Source organism: Xenopus tropicalis, chromosome 7, assembly GCF_000004195.4.
Source record: "Xenopus tropicalis strain Nigerian chromosome 7, UCB_Xtro_10.0, whole genome shotgun sequence".
NCBI classification, from domain to species: domain Eukaryota; kingdom Metazoa; phylum Chordata; class Amphibia; order Anura; family Pipidae; genus Xenopus; species Xenopus tropicalis.
Genome location: NC_030683.2, coordinates 35,150,934 through 35,175,511, shown reverse-complemented (window position 1 = coordinate 35,175,511; position 24,578 = coordinate 35,150,934). Strand labels below are relative to the sequence as shown.

At 40.5% G+C, this 24,578-nt stretch overlaps 1 protein-coding gene across 5 annotated transcripts; it reads right to left on the bottom strand.

The window, feature by feature from the left end:
* Positions 1–413: 413 nt before the first annotated feature.
* cnnm1 (cyclin and CBS domain divalent metal cation transport mediator 1) lies at positions 414–23,570 on the bottom strand. Of its 5 annotated transcripts, none has more exons than XM_031905787.1 (12): positions 22,027–23,565; positions 19,273–19,416; positions 17,134–17,274; positions 16,223–16,392; positions 16,027–16,126; positions 15,294–15,341; positions 8,945–9,007; positions 5,935–6,098; positions 3,690–3,864; positions 3,350–3,460; positions 2,382–2,495; positions 414–1,777 (listed from the first exon to the last, which is right to left on the bottom strand). In XM_031905787.1, exons 1-12 carry the CDS (start codon positions 23,438–23,440, stop codon positions 1,701–1,703), a joined length of 2,721 nt encoding a protein of 906 aa, XP_031761647.1. In that variant the 5' UTR covers positions 23,441–23,565; the 3' UTR covers positions 414–1,700. The 5 variants fall into 5 exon arrangements, 4 of the variants coding, with proteins under 4 accessions (XP_031761647.1, XP_031761648.1, XP_002937228.3 ...); XM_031905788.1 differs by having other exon boundaries at positions 17,134–17,271; XR_004223569.1 differs by having other exon boundaries at positions 1,700–1,777; positions 3,354–3,460; positions 22,027–23,568.
* Between the last annotated feature and the right edge of the window lie 1,008 nt (positions 23,571–24,578).

Genomic DNA, 24,578 nt, shown 5'->3' with positions numbered 1-24,578 from the left:
GCAAAAGTTGTCCACTGCACTTGCAGACATAAATGAGCCCTGGAGTGTATTGCTAAATGAGAGGGTTCACCTTCACACTGATTGGGTTTTCATATGGCCCATAAGTAAAGCTGATGCTACTTTTCACGGGGAAAAAGGCAATATGGGTTATTAAGTCAGTGTATCTTTGCCCAATGTTCCACATCACCGTATGAAATGTTATATCTTGTTCTATGTGCTCCTGACCAGTAAAATCTAGCTTCTGCTGTCTCCCAACAAGAAAATGTGAAGAACTTTATAGCACACCCCCAATAAACCCATTTTATTCCTAAACACAATTCCAATTACTCCTAATGTTTGCTATGCCCCTTTTCAGACTCTCAAATCTGGTATACCCTGATGAAACAGGAATGGGTTGAAAGGAACGATAACCATTTATTTAAAAAGTGCCTTTATTTATTAAGTTTCATTGTATTCCACAGAGCTGGGAATAAAAATAGTCAACATAAATTGATAGCTCTATTATAAACAAGTGATACAGAGTGGTTAAGAGGCCCCTTGTGCTACATTGTACAATAAAATAGTGATTTTCATGTGCTCACTAAACAGAGAAGCATCAAGCCACCTTGGTACAAGCCACTGCCATAAATATCACATATACATTTCTGAAAAAAAACATTTGTTGGGATGGAAAAAAAAAAACAGTTTGTGATTTACATCAGGAATGATATTGGCTCTATTCAAGGTTGCTGCATTATGGATGCATGAGTTCAAGATAGTTAAATATATATTTTTATACTGAAAATATATACTTTTTAAATATTTATAGACTTGTATATATCTATATCAGCATTTTAGATTTATATATCTATATATTTCAAAATAAAAACTTTCTTATAGTGGACTCTGTATTGTGCTACCATTCTAGGGATAAAATATGTGTGGGAGTTTCCCATTACCAGCTGGTAATTAGGATTCGTGCAGATATTTGCCCAGACCTGAAGAAATGAAGGATCTGCTGCTAGTTCCAATACTTTGGATTCCAATTGTGCAATCTGGCACAGGCTAACACACTTTCTATGATAAATTGGCCAGCAAACTTCTAATTAATCAAGTTGTTGAGATGCACGCTGATTAAGGACAGCAATAGATGCAAATAAGCAGAACACACATGCATGGCACTTTTCCCAATAGATTTTGATCATGTAATGCAAGTCTTTTGGGCTTAGGGGCACAGCCCACCCATTCATGCTTAACATGGTAGATCCATTAGCATGCATCACCAGGCTCTGACAAGAAAGAACCAGGAAAAAGCTGGTATACCACCATATACACTTGGAGGCCACAGCAAATAACCCCATGTTGCTAAATACTACTGCTGTGTATTTGATGCAATGATGTGACTGCTATGAGATGATAGCACTGAGTGGGTTAATTAAAAATACCCATATTCAATAGTATCTGTTGCCAATAGCGCCTCAGATACACCGCATTCTGCAAAAACTTACTACCAAGCTGTGGTATTATTAGTGCTATCACTGCAACCAGGGTACAGTTTAAGAAATTTCAGTCTTCCATTAAAAAGAATATTTACAGTCAACAGCAGGGGTAGAAAAAGTGTAGAGTAAACATAATACTCTTACATTTTAAAGTGTATCATTTCATTTACCCCAAAGCAGACTTTTATAATAAGTCCATATTTTAATAATGATGTCTCCTCTTCACACTACTAGGTGAGTAACAGAACTTTCCTCTGGGCTCTTTTCAGCATCTCTTGATTTTTTCCTAGTCTTGCCACCTGTAAACAATGTTACACAAGCATTGTTACTCATTTTTGTTTAAGGACCCAACCATAAGACCAATCTAGAGTACACTGTATTGCATTATATTATTGTGTGACTGTTTGGCTCTGGAGAACATCTGTAGAGTATAGAACCTACCGTAGCTACAAAGCAATGTGTAACTGCATTTCATCCTGTGCAGACATTACATTGGAGCATTTCTTATTTTACAGTAAACCTTTCACTTTCAATGTATTTGTTAGTTCTGAACACATTAGGGGATATTTATTTAATATGCTAATTGGGGAATACGGAAGTATTTACAGCACTTCAATCTCAATCCCTATTTTTTCGACTATGTGAACTTTTACAATTTATTAGGAACATAATAAAACTAGATATGATACTTTTTCTGCTGTTGTTTGAGTGCTCTGAGCAGTCGAAACACATTCATCTCCTATGAATTTCAGCCAACAGCAGTACTGCTGAGCACTGGTGCTCCTACATTAGTACCCCAAGCCAGTGCAGTGCAGTTTTGCCCCCCCTCCAGTGATCATGCCTTTCCTTCTAATTTAACACTGTCTGAATACTGCACAAACGAGACAACTGAAAAATACTTACTTAGTGTTCTCAGCAACTTCTTTCCCAGAGTTTCTTCGCTACTAATAAGAGCTGTGCTAGAGATCAGTTCTGTATTAGAATGTTGGGAATCCATATTAATACCACAGTCTGTGTCTAGAAGTACACAAAGCAATATTAGTATAATCATTGTACATACCGATTGCCTTCTCTCAGTATATGATTTGTTTCAGAAACAGAATATATGCACACATTTTGTCCTTATGCAGAGAAAACACATGTATCAAATCCAAAGTTTTTTAGATTACTTGCCAATTAGTTACTGAACCCACCGATGCTACGTAACCAAGCCCCTGGCAGAAATGCTTTTTGCACTTCTGTCTGTGGTCATCTTAATTTTTTTTTGTAATTTACCTTCCATCAAGAAAAGGTTTTAATTGAAAGGCCCTCCTAAATACACACACATCTTACCATTCTGAAAGTTATCTATTAATACTAGTTTCTTTAGAGCAAAGACACACGGAGCTACTTAGTAGCAGCTACTTGTCACGCGGATGAAACATCAGAAAATACCCTGCCATAGACAATAATGAGAATTGCCTCTGATAAAACACAGGTAGAGACAGTTATCAGTAAACAATAAGCACTGTCTATTTTAGTAGCCGTGACAAGTAGCTACTATTAGCAGCTCTGTGTGTCTTCACCCTTATTCCCCTGTAACTAGGCCTATGTTACACCAGATTATAATACAGGATGTAATGTAAACAGGACTTATAGGGTAGTGCAAAATTAGTCACAGTGCTCTTAGCATTTATGCAATTTACTGTTCTTACACTCCTAATATTTTGAAATGTATTGAGCGCCCCCTGCTGTTCAGTTCAGAAATAGTTGGGCAAAAGAGTAAAACAACATTCCCTCAACAGTTTCTCATCAGTTCAACTCTTAAATTTAAATTACACTTATTCCCAAGATTATACTGTATTTAACTCTGTTATAAAGAGATTACTTACTCACTGTGGTGCAGCTCTGATTGTCTGTCAGATCTTCTTTTATTCTGGGGATGTCTTCCATATGCAGAAACACGGAGTCATTGGGACTTTTTAGCCCATCTGATCTGCTACCTGTAGTAGATACGAAATGCACAATATGACATTGTTTAGCACTTTATGTTACCATTGAGAATTCATATGCATGACGCTATGGGTTCCTGCACTAAGGCTATATTGCCCAGTGTTAGTAAATAATAATTTTACTACATCTTGATATTACGGATATATTCTCTGCTAAGAAACACATTTAAAAAAACATCTTGTCATATACTGCCATATTCACTGGATTAAGTTAAATTACCAAAGTTGCTGCCTCTCCCATTAGCTGAAAGGACCGGATTGTCAGATTCTGATGCTCTGTGGTATTTTGTCACTTTTGAAGAATCCCCATCACTAAATACTTCAATTTCTGGAGACTGCGGAGAACTGTCCATTCTGCTAGCAGTCAGTGCATTTTGATACTGCTGCCTAGTGACCTGAAGTAAAAACAAAAACAGGCGTTATCCACCAAGCTATTCCACTTCCACTTGTGTTTAGCAGTTGCATTATCTTGTTTACATATAGCTACAGACTACCCTTTACAGGTTAGTATGTTGCCAATAACATAGTTATCATAGACAATTTATGCCTAATCAAAAGATGTTTTGACAATTCTAGGATTCTATTAGCAAAAGCCTTGAACTAGTTAATTAAAGGAAACCTAAAGAGCCAAAGACCTAAACTCACAGGTGATGTCAAAGGCAATCTCAACTCGTAAGAGACATATATGATATAGAAGTAACAGGCTTCTACGTATCTTGGTTCTTGTGCAGCATGTACTCAAAAATAAATAAATAAATAATTTGCCCACAAGGGCAAATTATTATCATAAGCTAAGAAATAATAGCACTACAGGCTAGATTATATGCAGATTTAATATGCAGAGAGAACAACTGTTGTCTGAAATGGATTACATCTAAATACAAAGTGTCTACAAGTAATAGAAGACCATATTTCACCGGTACACAGCAACCCGCTCCCCTCGGCAGAAGTGTAACAGTAATATCTGCATGCGCTGATATCAGGAAAAAACATCTGTCCTCCTTCTCGATCACTTCCATCCCTACCACATCCACCTCAGTCCTGCTTCAGGACACGCCACTGTTCATCAGCTTTTGCCTTGGTCTCATGCTCGCTTATCAGAGCTGCTCAATTTACACTTCAGCGACCCACAAACATCAAAGCACTGTTTCTGTTAAAGGGAAGCCGACCTCGTGGCTGTAGGACACTAGGGAAAACTAATATACAGTTAAATAAAAAAGGCCTAAAAATAAAATGTAACTAATTGCAAATATGCTCAAGAATCCCTGTCTTCCCTGCTGCAAGAGCTTTTAAGTTCCTCTAACTGATTCATTTTCTGAATTCAAGGCCTTGCCAAACATGTTAGCCATAATAGATCAAGCAAAACCACCTATTTACTGAGTTTTAGAAATGACCTGTTTATAAGAAGCCATTTATATGAAATCCCCCAAAAGTTCACAATTCCCATGAAAGTGTACTGCTGTTTGTAAACACTGCATGTGTGGCAGAAAGGTGAAAATCTTTAGGGAAAAACTAGGGTGTATTTTGTCTGAAAACACTGGTGCCAATAATTACATTCTTGAAATACATGGTGGCCCCTTGTATCTGTTATGTTGCCCTTTGTAAATTAGCTTGTACAGTAGATAACATAATCATAAGACATCTGAAATCATAAGCCTGGGTCTCGTAACAAACCTTTGACTAAGGCTGATGCCACACCAGGCGTAGGGCTGATTTTTTCTGCAAGCGGAAAAACGCTTGCAGAAAAATCAGCCCTACGCCTGCTACTTGTGCCTGCACCCGAATGAATGGAATACGCTCGGGTGCAGGCACATGTAGCCGATATACGGATGAAAACGCGAGACTTTGCATTCTCTCGCGTTTTCATGCGTATATCGGCTACATGTGCCTGCATCCAAGCGTATTCCATTCATTTTTCGGCAAGCGTTTTTCCGCTTGCCGAAAAAATCATCCCTACGCCTGGTGTGGCATCAGCCTAAGTTCACTAAACTCATCAATTTCAATCATGATGTTGGCAAAATGCCAGTCACTTTAAATCAAGAGAACCAGAGCAATCTAACTTTTGTAGATGATTTCTAGATAGTAGAAACGCAGGTAGAGAAACAGCTGAGGGGAGTGGACCTACATCCATCCACTCCATGTATTAGGTGCATTGACAGCCTGTATGCACAAATGGAGAGTACGTCTGCTTTTTTGGGCCAAAATCAGCTCCATGTGCACAAATGGATCTACTCTAATAGGCTGTAGATATGCAGGTGGGGAAACAGCATAGTGTGGCATTAGGCTAAATTTTGTGTACAAAGACAGGAAAACAGCACGTAAACAATGCTGTACAGGTCATTATTGTACTAGGTTACTTGGTATACTTAAAATAACTTACCGATTCAATATTTTGCGCAAGGCACAACATAGCATTGATGCATTAGATACATTTTGTCAACTAAAGGAAAAGTATAAAAAGTTACCTTCACAAACTGCACATCACAGAGAATATGTACTGAATAGTCAGGTGTGTAGAGATTGTTGTTGCTGTTGCTTAACTGGTTAGTGCTTCCGCCATAGTCATTGCGTTCTCTGTTAGGGGATTCAGAGCGATTCAACCCACTGCAGCGAGAAGGGGATCTGTTTACTAGACATTTGGGGAGGGTGGGAAGGAATGCAAAGAAAAATTGGACAGAAAAGAGCAAGAAAGGAGATTTAACTACAAGAAAGGGCAGCATATACTAAGGAAAATAAGTCATGTAAGTTTTATCACTCTATTACGCAGTACCATTTGCACATCAAAGGTACTGCAACTTTGACAAGCTAATTCTGCATGTTTAGGGTTATATAGTGAAGACCATTAATTTCTATGAAAGATAAAAAGAAAACCCATAATGACCATCCCAAAATCTCCCTTTCATAGAAAGTACTGTCAAAAAAAGTTACCACACCACATGTGTCTCAAAATCCCATTTTGGGTTCCATGGAATTAATATTTTTTCAAAGCAATGTTTCAGAAGTGTTGCATTCAGTAAAGACATTTTCTTGTTATATGATTATGTAGCAAAGGACAAATGCTATCCCCTGCTCTAGTAACATAAATCATTCAATTTAAAGTTTGTTTTTGTAGCACTCTTAATGCACGAGCCTGAAAAAATAATGAATGGTTACTATAGGTTACTGGAGCACAGAAAACACTAGGGGTTATTTACCATGACCCCAGTCAGGTTGCACCCTGCATCTAGTACAGGACTTGAGATCTTCTGCTACGAGCAGACTGCAAAGGCAAATTATTTACTGATATTCCAGTGGAGTTACCAGTGGATCAGCCTTTTAGTTTTTTGGGGGTGAAACAGCTAGGTAGTAAGTACACAACTAGATAGCAGGGGTCATTCACCTTTAAATTATGCAGACATAATATATAGATATGATAGATATGATATTCTGAAACAATTTGCAATTGGTCTTCATTTTTTTAATTGTAAAATCACAGGGTAAAGGTTTTTGGCTGGCGTGGTGTGTGACCCCCTCATTTAGGAAGCTGGAAAGATGTAAAAGTGGAAGCAAATTATTTAGGGCTGTGGCAGACGGGGAGATTAGTCGCCGCGCGACAAACCTCCCTTGTCACGGGTGACTTATCTGCCTGAAATGCCATCTGACTCACAAAATCTTATAAAAATCTCCTGTAGAGTTTAGCCCTTAAGCTTACAGTACTTTTCTTATGAACAATTACTGCTTAGTAAAACAAATACTGAAACGTAATATCCCAGTTTAAACTTGTGTTAGAATGTCATTGTATACAAAATAGTAAAAGTTAACATTTTAATAACTTATTCGATCAGACTATGTAGGAATTAGGGTACAGAAGTAAACAAGGAAATAGTTTATACAGGCATGGGATCTATTATCAGGAATGTTTGCGACCTGAGTTATTCTGGATAAGGTGTCTTTCCGTAATCTGACATTAAAGGAGAAGGAAAGCTTCAATCCCTGAGGGCTGCCAAATGTTGGGCACTCCCCCAGTGTTAATGAGTGTTATTATTTGTCTAATACCCCAGGCTAGTGCTCCTATTAGAATAAAACCAGCCCAGGGTACTTCTGTGCTAGCTCCACTGATCGATTCTCATCTTCTGATTCTTCTTTCTTCAAAATTGTGGGCTGACGCACGCACAGTATAGTAAAGAGCTGGCTGTGTCTTTAACGATAGACTTTTGCCTCTACTGAGCATGTGTACCCGTGCAAAGAAAGAAGGAGCGGGAAGAGGATTGCTCCCACAGAAGTACCCCAGATTGGTGCAGTTTTCTGCTAACAGGAATATCAATTACTGGGGCCTGTTTAACATTTTGCACCCAGTGATTGAAGCTTTCCTTCTTCTTTAAAAAAACACAATAGGATTGGCCACCAATATGTATTCATGCAGATTAGATTTGATTTCCATCAAATACAAGGCACTGTTTTATTATTACAGAAAAGGAAATTAAAAAAATATATATACTATTTGCTTGAAGCTTTCTGGATATCATTTCTCAAACAACAAATAAGGTTGTCAGGAATCAGTTATTGACTGAACACTACTGAAACAAAATAAAAACTTATGAATGTATTTAACCAAGTGTGACAGCAGTGATTGCTTTCTGCATCTGTTAAGAGGGCACTTGGTGCCAGCGTGTGTATATGGAAAACCAGGGTCTAGTGGCCTACGCTAGAGAATATATCATCTCATGCTTTCAAAATGATTATTTACACATCTCTAAGTTTAGCATGGTCTTCCATTTAAAAGCAGTTTGTCATCTTCTATTACTGAGTATAGCAGGGCTCCCCAACCTTTCTTACTCGTGAGCCACTATCAAATGTAAAAAGACTTGGAGAGCAACACAAGCATCATAAAAGTTCATGGAGGTGCCAAATAAGGGCTGTGATTGGCTATTAGGTAGCATCTATGTAATGCTCCAGTGGGGAAACAGGAGTTTCGGGAAATGGTGTCCTGTATTAAAATAAAACTTCAATAAAATGTAAAAAAACATTCAATATAACTCTCTATAATTCGTAAAAATTCAAATGTGCGTAAGTCTAGAACTGGTTAGACCAGAGATTACTATAGTACCCCTATATTATAATTTTGAATTATCAGAATTATCAGTAAAAATGTGTATGATAAACACAACTTTTCCATTGGCAATTAATGTTTGTGTGTGTATATTAGTGATGTGCAGGTCACAAAAAACTCTAACCCACAAAATGTTGCCATTGCAGGACCCGCACCAAACCCATACCAGTGTACTTCCACTCTGTACACTACTTATGTGCTTGCCTTAGGTTACAAGACAGGGAAACTTTGCGAGCGGAGGAAGAGTTTATTTCTTCTCCATATATATATATATATATATATATATATATATATATATACAGCTTGATGTAATTATCTAAGCAGAACACATTTTATATACATTTTTCAACCCATTTTCATCTATGAAGAAAGCCATGCATGTTTACCTGGGGATCCAGCCAAAGATTCCCCTCTGCTGAAAGCGAAGGTGCGAGATACAGACACAGGTACTAAGAGGGTAAGGCAAGACAGGGAATAAAAAAATGTTGGAAAAGAATATTAAAAACAGAGGAGCGGACATACAAATAAATTAATGCAAAAATAATTTAAGGAAGTTACTATTATGAAATTGTTATGCTAGTGTGTAGAGAAAATGAAAATGGGTTGGTTGCATACAGAATAATAGAGAATTCCTGTTTAACTCAAAGGACCAGAGAGACTAAATTAAAGTCAATCAAGTATTCTTTGGAGCTTTACACAGTACCTGATTTCACCTAAGTCAGAAAGCCAAGGAATGTAAAAGGTATTTAATGATTAATGATTGTGCACAGACCACAAAAGCCCCATGTGCCATTACCCTAAGGGTGAAGACACATGGAGCTACTTAGAAGCAGCTACTAGTCACGGCTACTAAACGCCAGAAAATACACTGCAATAGACAATAATGAGACTTGCCTCTGCTAAGGGCTCTGGCACATGGAGAGATTAGTCGCCCGCGACAAAACTCCCTGTTCGCGACAAATCTCCCGTGTTTCGGGCGACTAATCTCCCCGGATTGCCATCCCACCGGCGAAAATGTAAATCGGCGGTGGGATGGCAATCCGGGGAGATTAGTCGCCCGAAACACGGGAAATTTGTCGTGGGCGACTAATCTCCCCGTGTGCCAGAGCCCTAAAACACAAATAAAGACAATCATCAGTAAATGATAAGCTTTAGGCTAATGTCCAACAGAGAGGTTGCCCACAATAAATCTCTGCTCCGCAGGCGACTTCTCTTTCTGAAATGCCTTTCCACCAGCAACAAAGTGAATCACCGGTGAAAAGGTCTACGAATCACTTTGGTTTTCTGGAGTGATGCAAGGTTTCCTCCTGCAGGCCACTTCACAGGACTTCAGAAAGCCAAAGACATGCATAGCTTTTAAGAGAGATTAGTTGACTGTGGTAGCAGAGATCTACCACAGGCGACTAAATCTTTCCTTGGGACATTAGCCTAAGGACAGTGGCACAAGGAAAGACTAGTCGTCTGCTATTGTGGGGGATTAATCTCCCCGACATGCCATTCAACCGGCAAGAATGTAAAACGCTGGTGGGATGGTATACACATTGCTTCGGTCGCTCAAAGTTACCTCACAAGGAAACTTTAAGCAACTTCGAAAAACCGAAGCGATGCATGTGCCATCCCACTACCGATTTAGATTCTTGCTGTGGTGGGATGGCATGTTGGGGAGATTAGTTGCCTGCAATAGTGAAGATTTATGTGTGCCATTGCCCTAAGGGTGAAGATTGCTTGAAAGTTTATCTTAAAGAAGATGGCTGCAGCTGCTTTCTTGTAAATTCTATGTTCTGCTTCCCTTGTATTCCCAAAATTTGCAAACAACAGAATATGCTGGTGATATGTGAGGCACCATTTGCCTTGCTTTACTAGTAGTTTCCAGCTTCTGACCCAGCCAGCAGATTTTGTGCTGTGTCGTTTCTGCTTTTATTGTCTGAAGACTACTTTTTTTTTGTGCACTTTTAAATTGTGCATTATGTTGTATACTTATTGCAAGAGTCAGGGTCACTTTAAGGGGGTGGTTCATGTTTAAGTTAACTAATAGTATGTTAAAGAATGTTCGATTCCTAAAAACCTTGTGATTGGTCTTTACTATTTATAGTTTTCAAATTATTTGTCATCCTTTTCTGTAGCTTTCCAGCTGACCCCAGCAGCCAAAAACTATTGCTCTTACAATTTTATTATTATTGTTACTTTTTATTCCTTATACTTCTGTTCAGGTCTACTCCTATTCATATTCTAGTCTCTCATTCAAGGCACTTCCTGGTTGCCAGGAAAAACAAAACTCTAGCAACCAGATAGCTGCTAAAATTCCAAACTGTAGAGCTGCTGAACAAAAAGGTAAATAATTGAAAACAAAAAAATAAAAAATGTAAATAGCATCAGAATATTACTGTCTACATCATACTAAAAGTTAGTTTAAAGGTGAACAACCCCTTTAACAAATTAGTGATTATACTGAAATACTAATACTTATACTTTATACTAAGAATTAAATCAGTGAGGGTGGCCAAGTTGTTAGGTATTTCCCACTGATTCTAGTTCTTTACTTTATTGTCCAGGCTGGTGCTCCCCTTTTCCAAAAATGCTTCGGCCACAGATATTTCTCATTAGTGTTTTTTGCAATTTTACTCAGCTGTTGTTGGACTACAGAGAATGAAATATTATTAAGTGTTGTATTCCTACAGCAATATTGTACAATAAAACTATTCAAACACTTTTCCCCAACTCCCCACAGCCAACAGCTGCATAAGAATGCAATAAATGCTATATTAGAATCCCAGCTGATCTGTATTAATCTAGAACCATGTTCATTCTTCATGCAATTGTAGTTGGAAGCAATAAACACATTTTCCCAGCACTGAACAAGTCTGTCCTTTATTCCCATGTCTTATAACAGTGTAATATAATAAAGACAAAAATTATATAATATTCTCTACCTGTAACATAACAACAAGACACCTGACATAGTGCTGGGAACCAGCCTTCTAACTGGTCAGTTCTTTTACATTTATAAAGACGTTTTTGGTCAGTTCTGTTTCCTTGCATTTATAATTATGTTTTTCTGTAACAATAGAATACTAAGAGGTAGGACGGTGTTACAGTTGGGTTTAGAACCCCTTTAAATACACAATATACCAGCAAGCTGTTCTTCATTATATACATTGTATAAATATATTATGACTGTTTTTCCAACCATATACAGTGGCTTGCAAAAGTATTCGGCCCCCTTGAAGTTTTCCATATTTTGTCAGATTACAGCCGCAAACATGAATCAATTTTATTGGAATTCCACGTGAAAGACCAATACAAAGTGGTGTACACGTGAGAAGTGGAACTAAAATCATACATGATTCCAAACATTTTTTACAAATAAATAACTGCAAAGTGGGGTGTGCGTAATTATTCAGCCCCCTTTGGTCTGAGTGCAGTCAGTTGCCCATAGACATTGCCTGATGAGTGCTAATGACTAAATAGAGTGCACCTGTGTGTAATCTAATGTCAGTACAAATACAGCTGCTCTGTGACGGCCTCAGAGGTTGTCTAAGAGAATATTGGGAGCAACAACACCATGAAGTCCAAAGAACACACCAGACAGGTCAGGGATAAAGTTATTGAGAAATTTAAAGCAGGCTTAGGCTACAAAAAGTTTTTCAAAGCCTTGAACATCCCACGGAGCACTGTTCAAGCGATCATTCAGAAATGGAAGGAGTATGGCACAACTGTAAACCTACCAAGACAAGGCCGTCCACCTAAACTCACAGGCCGAACAAGGAGAGCGCTGATCAGAAATGCAGCCAAGAGGCCCATGGTGACTCTGGGGGAGCTACAGAGATCTACAGCTCAGGTGGGGGAATCTGTCCATAGGACAACTATTAGTCGTGCACTGCACAAAGTTGGCCTTTATGGAAGAATGGCAAGAAGAAAGCCATTGTTAACAGAAAACCATAAGAAGTCCCGTTTGCAGTTTGCCACAAGCCATGTGGGGGACACAGCAAACATGTGGAAGAAGGTGCTCTGGTCAGATGAGACCAAAATTGAACTTTTTGGCCAAAATGCAAAACGCTATGTGTGGCGGAAAACTAACACTGCACATCACTCTGAACACACCATCCTCACTGTCAAATATGGTGGTGGCAGCATCATGCTCTGGGGGTGCTTCTCTTCAGCAGGGACAGGGAAGCTGGTCAGAGTTGATGGGAAGATGGATGGAGCCAAATACAGGGCAATCTTGGAAGAAAACCTCTTGGAGTCTGCAAAAGACTTGAGACTGGGGCGGAGGTTCACCTTCCAGCAGGACAACGACCCTAAACATAAATCCAGGGCAACAATGGAATGGTTTAAACCAAAACATATCCATGTGTTAGAATGGCCCAGTCAAAGTCCAGATCTAAATCCAATCGAGAATCTGTGGCAAGATCTGAAAACTGCTGTTCACAAACGCTGTCCATCTAATCTGACTGAGCTGGAGCTGTTTTGCAAAGAAGAATGGGCAAGGATTTCAGTCTGTAGATGTGCAAAGCTGGTAGAGACATACCCTAAAAGACTGGCAGCTGGAATTGCAGCAAAAGGTGGTTCTACAAAGTATTGACTCAGGGGGCTGAATAATTACACACACCCCACTTTGCAGTTATTTATTTGTAAAAAATGTTTGGAATCATGTATGATTTTCATTCCACTTCTCACCTGTACACCACTTTGTATTGGTCTTTCACGTGGAATTCCAATAAAATTGATTCATGTTTGTGGCTGTAATGTGACAAAATGTGGAAAAGTTCAAGGGGGCCGAATACTTTTGCAAGCCACTGTATTTATAAATGTTATTTTCTTCACCAGCTTTAAAATAACACTAATGACTGGGTGATTCAATGATTTTTATTAATCTTCATGCACAAAAATCCTACAACCTGAACAGTTCCTGCTTTCTTTCAGTCAAGTCTTGCTCCATCACTTTGTGAAAGTGTATGCATGCTTACAGACAGCAGAAACAAAACTTGTATCTCTACAATGTGAATCTTTGTTAATGCTGCACCGAACATGAGTAAGACCAATGACATGCTCCAGCAGGGATGATACTGGGAAACCTGCATTATTCTTCAGGTATGCTGTTAAATGTAGTTTGTTTATAGATCGAGAAAGCCAGTAACTTATCATCTATGTAGACATATTTGCCACCATTGTGACTGATCTCTTTTGTTATGTTTTAATAAACGTATTCATCTTTTCTCAATAATTTTTACCAAGTGGTAATGACAGTTACAGCTATGTGAAATATTAACATTTAACAATTTCTTTTAAATGTTTGAAACAATTGTTCCACTGTGGAAAATAATTGTCTGAATTCCTTTACCCTACCCACATGGTATTTGCATTGGTGTGCAGCAGCCAAATCAGCACTGCCAATTGTGTAAATACATTTATAACTTTCCAAACTGTCATGAAAAGTTTTGATAATTTGTTAAACATAATAAAATCCCAGAAACCCTTCTGATTTCCCCAATTCAATCTATAATAAATCTGCCATGTTAGCTATATGAACTTGTATGAAAATAATTACCCTTACTATGCATTGTTTATAAAATAAAAACGTATAAAAAGATTTTCTATTCAAAATTCATTGTATATTTCTCAGGGTAACGTTCTTAAAAAAAACATTGTAAAAGCAAGTTTACATAATGGCACATGTGTTGGTTTCTCCTCTGGCATTATACCCAAGCAGAGACAAGCCGATCCACTGACTTCCGCTACCTGAATGTGTGTGCACTGTCAGGTACAGGATCAGCTCATCAGCGAACACAGAGCAAATACTGGTGCAAAAACATGAAAGAATGTATTTTTGCACGAAAATCCACTTTGTGTGTGCAGTAATCAGCTGATCCTATGCCTTTCAAATCAAACTGATCCACACTCACTGACTTGTAACTCTGCTGTAGGGTACTTTAAGACTCTTACAGCCCAAGCCAATGTGCAAAAGTCCACATGCAATAGAATAGAGTCAAGCACACCAACATTTCAGTGCGGAATTACTTCTCTTCTATTAAAATATTTTATTGCAAATGATACTGTGCGAACAGTGTGTGACACAGTGTGTTTGCGCAGTAATTATAATATTTTAATTGAAGTAAAGGTTACTATGTTTGTGTTGCTCCCAGGTAAAAAGAGTTGCAAAACCGAATCAATAAATCAGCACAAATGGCTACACATGAAATGAGAGCTTCATATTTATGAACCCAGTCTATATAATGTATAAAAGTAAATAAAAAGTTATACAAGGAACTATGTAAGCACCTCAATAATTTGATAAAGCAGTAGTTGTAAAAACTTATTTTATTAGGATATATTAAATAGCCAAATGCATTTCCCACCTAATGGGCACTTACTCATAGGCTACCTATGAACCTTAGCCTGTGAGTAAGTGCCCCATTAGATAACAAATATGTGCAATTAATCATGCCCTAATAAAACATGATTTCGTTTTTTACAACTAACGCTTTATCTACTTATTGAGGGGCTCACATAGTTACTTGTATGACCTAAATTTATATACTTCAGATGATTTCTCCATTACATATGCATTTGTACATGAGTGAGAGCAAACCCAACTCACTAAATTCATGCACTTAAAGAACACAAGTAAATCCAATAATTTAGCTAGTCTGGATTAGTGGCTAGCAACCATATCTAGTAATAAACGTTCCAACACAAAGCATTTACCATTAATTAAGTGCAGAAATGTGTACTTACACAGAAAAGATGACCCAGCCAAGCTCCCAACTTTTCTGACGTCATTATCTACAGTAAGGGGAAATGAACAAACCTTTTATCTGCTTACTTTGTTAAAGCACAATCTTTTTTAAAGGGAAACTAAGATCTGATCCATTTTTGCTTTCTGATCCATTTTTGCTGCACTCTGCAGCACTTTATATGCTTCTCTTTGTGTTTGTAAGTTACCCACCCACTTAGACTGCAAGTTCATCCTTTCACCAGTCTGTGCTAAAGATGTGCTTTACTGGCCTGAATATGCCTGATGCCAGGGTAAGCCCACAGGTCCTGCCTGTTTCAGGTTTAGGTTTCACTTCACTATATATTATTCTGTCTTCTTTTTCAAAGGTGCTCAAAAGACATTTGTCAAGAGTTTATTAATTTTTAGTATAAGGACTAAAGAAACAGCATAAGAAGGAGATCTCAACCCTAATGCCATGCTAGTCCTTCCAAGTTGCCCTTAAGGCGGCCATGTAGTATATTAGATTAATTACATTCAAATTAACAAGGAAATGAAAGGAAATAAGGAGCAGTGCACCCATGGCTGAACCACTTAATCTCACCAAATTACAAATACAAAAATTATGTTGACTGAGCAACTTGTCTAAAGATGAAACCACATGTAAACATCAATTCAGACAGTTACTATATAATATACTGTAGTTATTAAGAAACTTTTTTTGCAGTTTTACAATACTTTAACAAGGAACCATACCTGAAGACACTGCAGTCATGATAGCAGGAACGCCATAGTATGTGAATGCTCCATTCTCAAATCTTAGACCCTCCTTGCCAACTTCTACTTCTACTTTTCCCTAAGCCACAAGGTCAAATAAACAATTTAAAATATAAGAAATATCCAAGACTTTGGTTTGGTTAAAAAAAAACAAACTTGAAATACGAGTATTTACCTGTATAATTAATATAAAATAGTCCACAGGCCGATTTCGTTGGTATAGATAATGTTCTGAAGCTTTTTTATTCTTCTCATCAAACTTTACCTCTTGGATTACATGTGGATGCTTTAGAAGACGTAGTAAAATTTTTTCTGATAGATAGGGGGCTTTGAAAGGTTCAACCTCTGAAAATGACAACATTTTAAACATAAGAAAATTACAAGAATATTTCTATTTTCCTTATACATTCAGGTATTGGTAAACAGACACAGAGCTGGAACTATAGGCTGAGCAAGCATAAAACAAAACAAAAACTGATAAACCAAAATAATACCAATATTAAACATAGACTGAGGCCCACAAAAATGTATTTCCTTGTAATTTCTTTAAAATACATTTTCCAACAGCAAGAAAAGATTTGATAAAAGCACAAACAGATCAACTACTGTGAATGCTTCTGGATTCCCTAGTCCAATCTTTGTAATATCAGTCCCAAAGTGCTAAATTTAGAAAATATAAAAGTGTTATACACAGAAAGCAAGAAAAACAATACAAGAGTAAAAAGGTCCCAAAGATTTTACATTTATTGCATTTTATTTATTTTTCAGGGAAAGGCTGCAGCAGCAATGCACTAAAAATGGCTGTAAATCACTTTCCATTAAAAATGGGTATAGCACTGTCTATCCATGTCAAGTCATTACTGCATAAAAACTTGGGTTGGGTTTTTTTTGACCCTCAGTTAATCTGGTATTTGTGGAATTAGCACAGCATCTTGTGCCTAAGCAGTACACCCTCCCCCATTCCAATGAACCCTCTTTAAACAAATCTTTAAAAATGCAAAGAGCCAATATTATCACTGTGGCTGTTGCCCACTTGGATCACTGTGATTGGTGACCTTATGCTGATGCCATACGGTCTTTACAAACCTGTTGCCATAAAGCGATGTGTAGCCAGAAGTAGTTGTGGGGAAATCTTTACTTTCATTTCACTGTCTGACAGTTTGAAGAGTGAGAAGTCATGTTGTTTTCGTTCACGGTGTGGGATTCTTTCCTTCTTTTTATTATCTGCTGAGAAAGAAGTATTATGAAAGCCAACAACTAAAAGCAGATTCATGACCCATTCAGTTTGATCGATAATGATCCAAGTTTTATGCAAAATATCTTTTTTATCTTGTAATTTATTGTGTCTACTAAATATATTCACGGAATATTATGGGTTAAATGGAGGTGAATATGGGGTTAATTGTCCCCTGAATTCGGCATTGGAGCCAGAGAGATATTTGATGGATGAAATATACTGCAGTAGGATGCTGTCCATTTCAAGATCTGTTTAATTTGTTATATATATGTTATATGTGATACATGCCACAGGACAGTTGTTATATTGTATATATAGGCACTTAGTTTGCATTTCATTGTGTGCACTAAATATATTCACAGAATATTATGGGTTAAATGGAGGTGAATATGGACTGATGATCCTCCTCTACCTGCGGGTATTTAAACACTTGTTTGTATTTGTACTAATAGGCTTGATAAAGGGCTGGATTGAAGCCCGAAATGTTGCCTTTGGCACTTGAGTAAAGATTCACATTTTTCAAAACAACCGGAATGCTGCTGTTTTCATCATTTTTGTATTTATTCGCCCGGGCAGTGGGTACAGCGTGCACCTGGGGCTGCAAGAAGCTATTTTCACTGTGTAAGCACATGTTAACTGATTCTAGGAAAGCAAATTGGTACTTCTGGGAAAGTAGGGATGCACTTAATCCTCTATCTTGGGATTCAGCTGAACACCGAACCCTTCATGAAAAACATTTGGCCAAATACCAAACTGGTTTTGAATTTGCATAGGAGTAAAGAGAACTGTGCACATTGCACACAGTGAAAATTTTTTAACTTCTGTGTTAATGTGATGAAAAGTCACATGATTTTAAGGATTCAATTTCAGTTTATCCAAGCATTTGGATTTGTCCAAATCCTAATAAAAAAGGCAGAATCTTGGCAGAATCCTGAACCCAGTCCTGGATTCGGTGCATCTCCAAGGCTGATGGCAGACGTGGCCTAGGGCTGATATTTTCGGCAAGCGGAAAAACGCTTGGCGAAAATACAGCCCTACTCCTGCTACTTGTGCCTGCACCCGAATGAATGAGATACGCTTGGATGCAGGCACATGTAGCTGATATAAGCAAAAAACCGCGAGAGAATGGAAAGTCTCAGGTTTTTTGGCGTATATCGGCTACATGTGCCTGCACCCGAGCGTATCTCATTCATTCGGGTGCAGGCACAAGTAGCAGGCGTAGGGCTGTATTTTCGCCAAGCGTTTTTCCGCTTGCCGAAAATATCAGCCCTACGCCACGTCTGCCATCAGCCTAAGGGAAATTAGACCCACTTGCAGAAAATATTTACATTGTATGTAACTATCTCTGGTATTTGACAGCTAAGACCACTCATTATTTTGGAGCCCTGACATACTGAATTCCTGAAGGTTTAGACAATGATAAATAATCATGTAAATCGAAAATGACTGAAATGGCCAAATGATTTGACAAATCGTTCTCTATTTTAATTATGTTTATAGGTACCCCATATACTGCAATACATCATTTTTTGTAAAGTTAATGGGAATTAGCCTTGCTCACTACTAAAGAATGAATGACCACGTGGTCAAGAGGGCGGTTTGTAGAAATAGAACCCTGAAAGTTTAAGAAAGGTGTCGTACCAGCCATACACAGCATGGACAACCTTATTTTGTTTTTTCATTTGGTCTCACAGCACAAAGTATGGTAATAGCAGAAAGTGAAGAGGCTGCAACTCCTATTCACTTTCTTAACTACAGATGTGCAATACACTGACCAACAGCTGATAGCCAAGCACAATTAAGTGTCATTTTATTATTGTTCCTGCAGGCCAAATTAGTGTACATATTCATCCCATGCAAATATACTGCGTAAATCCATCCATTTCACACAAAATGTATATCACATTTAATTGCAAAGCTGCGTTCATAAAATATGATCATTGCTAAAATGAAAGGATATTGTTTTTGATCTTAATGAAAAAACTTACTATATAGATCAGTCTCATCAAGGATCTCTGACTTTATTATCTCTTCGATAATGTCTTCTAGTGTGACAATGCCCATCACTTCATAAAAGGGGTCTCCTTCTCCTTCATTGTTAACTCTCTGGACTATTGCAAGATGCGATTTTCCTGTTTGGAAAAAAAAAAACATTAATTATTTGGAAATATTGTAGCCCTGGGATGGCATAGATAAATATTCTAACTTATGATTAAGAACTGAAAAATAACCTATTCTACAGTGATTTGCTTTATAGTTAGAAATGTGCACTTGGTCTTCACTTTTTATGTTTTTTTTAATTATTTGCATTTTTTGTTCAGTGTGAAACTTTAATGGCTGTCTGGTTTATTTAGGCTTTTACCCTAGTACCCAAGCAGCAGGTTGGAAAATAACAAGAGAGACAAGTAGCAGAGTGTCTGAATAGAAAAAAAGCAATACAAATTAAAGGCAAAATGAAAAGTTGCTGTTCTATAACATATTAATAGCTTATTTAAAGGGATGTTCACCTTTAAATTAACTTTTAGTATGATGTAGATAGTGCTATTCTAAGATAATTTGCATTTCATTTTTTATTATTTGTGGTTTTTGAATTATTTAAATTTTTTGTTCAGCAGCTCAGTCTGGAATTTTAGCAGCTATCTCGTTGCTAGGGTCCTAACAACCAGGCGGTGGTATGAAAGAGAGACAGGAATATGAATAGATAAAGGCCTATATATAAAGATAAGTAATAAAAAGAAGCAATAATTATAAAACTGTAGCCTCACAGAGCAATAGAGTGTTGCCTAGGCTAGAAAGGGTTCTCCTGCAAAAGAAACCTACAAAAGCTTGCAACTGAATTCTCTTGAACTGTTCTAATGCTATTTATGAACATACAAGCAATACAGCATAAATAAACACAGCTATACCCACTGCATCTATCCAGTTATTCAACTCATACCCCTTTCATGTTACTCACCAGTGGCCTCAAAGCAGATTTTTGAATTCTTGCCTAGGAGGCACATTGTGGCTGTGTGTAAAAACCAGGTGTACTGCCAAACACAACCTCCTGTAGGCATCCAGTCCACAAAGGGGCTACAAAATAGCCAATCACAGCCAATATTTAACACCCCCAGGAACTTTTTTATGCTTGTGTTGCTCAGGGGTATAATAGGTTGGGGACCTCTGGTACAGATGGATGAGCCAATCCCTAAAAACATGCAGCCTAATACCAGGGCTCTTCAGACCACCACTCTCCTCCTTATTGCTGAACCTGGGTTCTCAGAATCCCCATAATGTAACCAGGCTGATATTTAACTTCTCTGGAAGCTGGATAGTAGGGTTCTTGACAAGAATCTAGGCCAGTGATTCCCAACCAGTGGCTTGGGAGCAACATGTTGCTCACCAACCCCTTGGATGTTACTCCCAGTGGCCTTAAAGCAGATGCTTATTTTTGAATTTCTGGGTTTGAGGCAAGTTTTGGTTGCATAAAAACCTGGTGCAATGCCAAACAGAGCCTCCTAAAGGCTGCCAGTCCATATAGGGGTTACCAAATAGACAATATCAGCCCTTAAAGGAGAAGAAAAGGCAAAGTCACTTTGGGGGTGCCAAAATGATAGGCACCCCCAAGTGACTTGAATCGCTTACCTTGTACCCCGGGCTGGTGCCACTGTTCAGAGAGAACAGCACCAGCCCAAGGTAGCAGCGAGCGCTTCCTCCTTCCTGTCTCGCCGCGCGCGCATGCGCAGTAGAGTGAAGAGTTGAACTTTAACAGAGAAGTCGGCTTTTTCACTCTACTGCGCATGCACCTATTGTGTTAGTTGCAGCGAAACGAAGCCGGAAGGAGGAAGCGCCCGCTCCAGGGCTGTTTTCTCCTAACAAGGGCACCAGCCCGGGGTACAAGGTAAGCGATTAAAGTCACTTGGGGGCGCTTAACATTTTAGCACCCCCAAGTGACTTAGCCTTTCCTTCTCCTTTAAATGGCACCCCCAGGAAAGTTTTTATGCTTGTCAGGGGTGTATTTATAAAAAGGCCCTATGTATGGGGGCAGGTGCCTATGTTTTCTTTTTTTATTTAAAAAGAAAAGGGCCCCACAGCCTTCACTGCAGATTTCAATAGGAAATTTGGCGACGGAGCTGGGGGGTGATAGGATAGGGGGTCGCGGGCTCTGTGGAAGCGACTACAAGCGCACACTGAGTGTGACATCACTTCTGCAACATCGTCGCATGTGATTGCTCATGACGTCACGCGCACGACAAGGATGCGTGTGATGTTACAAGCACGCTGCCCATGATGTCATGCGCACAATGTAGGGGCGTATTTATGTTTGGTGCCTATGGCAGCACTGGACCTAATTACACCCCTGGCTTGTGTTGCTCCCCATCTCTTTATGTATCTAAATGTGGCTCACAGGTAAATAAGGTTGGGGAGCCTTGCCCTAAGCTACAGAACTCTTGGGCACCCAGTGTTGGACTGGCCCACCAGGATACCAGGAAAACTCCCGGTGCGCCCGGTGTCAGTGGGCCCTCCTGCTCCTGACCATTTGGCCTGCTTCATGGTCATTCCCTATTTCTGTATGGGAAGAAAGAGGAGAAATAGATGGAAGAATAGATGCTAGCAAGTAAATAAAAGAGACTGGGAGAATAAAAAGGTTGGGTGAGGAAAGGAGGGAAAATATTTAGGGGCCTAGGGTCAATAGTTATCTGGTGGGCCCCTGGGTTCCCAGTCCGACACTGAGGGAACCCATGGCACCAAGCAGAGCTCACCCTTCTTAAACTCCTCCAGCACAGCGTCCAGCTTGGTGTCGTTGAAGACGCAGTGCAGGGGCCGATGGTAGAAGCGAGTGACAGTCTGCAGAGGGGTGCAGTCATCCGGGTCCACAAACGCCAAGTCTTTGACAAACAAGATGTCAACTATGTTGGAGCGATCTTTCCCCTCGTACACTGGGATGCGGGTGTAGCCGCTGCGGAGAATCTCGGAGACCGTGCTGAAGTCGAGCACCGCGTCCGAACGCAGCATGAAGCAGTCCCCCAGCGGGGTGAACACATCTTCCACCGCCTTACTCCTCAGCTCCAGGGCCCCCTGGATGATGTTCAGTTCCTCCTTCACCAGATCGTTATAGGGGTCGGCAGCTCGGAGGGTCTCCAAAAGCTTTTCGCGGGTATAGAAGGTGCTGATCTCCTGCCGCAGGGCCCAGTCCAGCAAGCGGCTAAGGGGGAAGCACACGGGGAAGGCGACTGCCATGAGTAACCGAGTCAGCCACACGGTGCGGGAGGCGATAGCCAGGCCATGGCGGGAGCACACAGAGTAGGGGGCCACTTCGCCGCATAGGAAAACGCAGGCGGTGCACACCAAAACCGGTAGCCAATTCCCGGCGGGTGTGGGAGGCAGGGAAGAGCACAGCCAGCCGGCCAGGGAGGCATTGGCTAGTACGTGTCCGAGCAGAAGGGTGCAGAGCAGGTAGGAGCCGCTGCTGCGCACAGACTGGACCCTGCGGGCGTGTTCCTTCTCCGCGGGAGAGCCACTGTTCTGCAGCACCCGCAGCTCTACCGGGTCCAGAGACAGGAGACTGAGGCGGAGGCCGCAGAACAGAGCGGAGAAGCTCAGCAGGACAAGGGACACCAATAGCCGGAGCCAGACCGGCAGCCCTGCCTCAGCCTCTCGCACCTCCAGGGCAAAGTGGGCTCCGGCGTGATGTTCCCATCGCCTCCCGTCAAAGGCGCAAAGGGAGAAAAGCTTCCCCCGCTCGCCCTTCCTCAGCTCCCTCACCCGCACTTCCACCACCGCAGAGCCCACCAGGGCAGGGGAGGGCTGTAGCGGGCCCATCACTTCAACGTCCGAGGCCCATGTTCCCTCGTCCTGGCACGGATCGGAGCCATGGGACCGGGGTTCCTCGATAAACACCAGTCTGGGGCTGCTCGCGTTTTCCGATGTCGGGGTATTGTATAGGTGCGGGGGCTGTAGTTGCTGCGCCGGCAGAGGCGGCTGGAAATACACACGGAGTGTAAAGCGGCTTCCCTCGGATGCCCTCAGGGTACCACCTTCTAGGGTAACATGTCCGCCTACTGTATCCTCTGGCCTAAGCCCTAGCAGCCACAGGGAAACTGGCCGGGGAGAGAGGGATATGAAAAGGAGAAACACTGCCCCGGACCCGTAGCGGCCGCCGACGGCCTCCGCCATCGTGACAGTGTGACAGGTTGCGCGAAACGGGGAGGGACACACGTGATCGGCAGTAGCGCCAAGCCAGGCTTTCTATTGCTCCATTGCCCTGAGGTGGGACGCCTGTGGCGAAGCGGAGACGGGTTACTGAGGGGGGACACTGAGGGGAGACACTGAGGGGTAGCAGTCTGAGCTTGAAGGAATACCCGCGGCGCATTATATTCATGGCCTTAAATAAGTGAAGAGCTGCTTAGAAGTTTGCAGAAAAATGCATTGCGCAAGGTAAAATGTCCTTGACTGGCTATACAGGAGACTGTCAGAAATATATAGTCTTGTATAGTATAAACTACTTCCTGCTCGGTGGCATCACTAAAATGGGGTGCTCAGTCCCATGACTGACATAGGTTGCTCTTTGCCATGACTAAAATGGGTGCTCAGTCCCAGGACTGACATAGGTTGCTCTTTGGCATGACTAAAATGGGGTGCTCAGTCCCAGGACTGACATAGGTTGCTCTTTGGCATGACTAAAATGGGGTGCTCAGTCCCAGGACTGACACAGGTTGCTCTTTGGCATGACTAAAATGGGGTGCTCAGTCCCATGACTGACACAGGTTGCTCTTTGGCATGACTAAAATGGGGTGCTCAGTCCCATGACTGACACAGGTTGCTCTTTGGCATGACTAAAATGGGGTGCTCAGTCCCATGACTGACATAGGTTGCTCTTTGGCATGACTAAAATGGGGTGCTCAGTCCCATGACTGACATAGGTTGCTCTTTGCCATGACTAAAATGGGGTGCTCAGTTCCAGGACTGACATATGTTGCTCTTTGGTATGACTAAAATAGGGTGCTCAGTCCCATGACTGACATAGGTTGCTCTTTGGCATGACTAAAATGGGGTGCTCAGTCCCAGGACTGACATAGGTTGCTCTTTGGCATGACTAAAATGGGGTGCTCAGTCCCATGACTGGTATAGGTTGCTCTTTGGCATGACTAAAATGGGGTGCTCAGTCCCAGGACTGACATAGGTTGCTCTTTGGCATGACTAAAATGGGGTGCTCAGTCCCATGACTGACATAGGTTGCTCTTTGGCATGACTAAAATGGGGTGCTCAGTCCCATGACTGACATAGGTTGCTCTTTGGCATGACTAAAATGGGG

Coding starts and splice junctions, on each gene's coding strand:
- cnnm1 (XM_031905787.1), bottom strand. CDS start 23,440: ATGGCGGAGGCCGTCGGCGGCCGCTACGGGTCCGGGGCAGTGTTTCTC. Junction 15,342..16,026: donor CATGACTGCAGTGTCTTCAG/GTATGGTTCCTT, acceptor CCCTTACTGTAG/ATAATGACGTCAGAAAAGTT. Junction 1,778..2,381: donor GAAGTTGCTGAGAACACTAA/GTAAGTATTTTT, acceptor CATTGTTTACAG/GTGGCAAGACTAGGAAAAAA.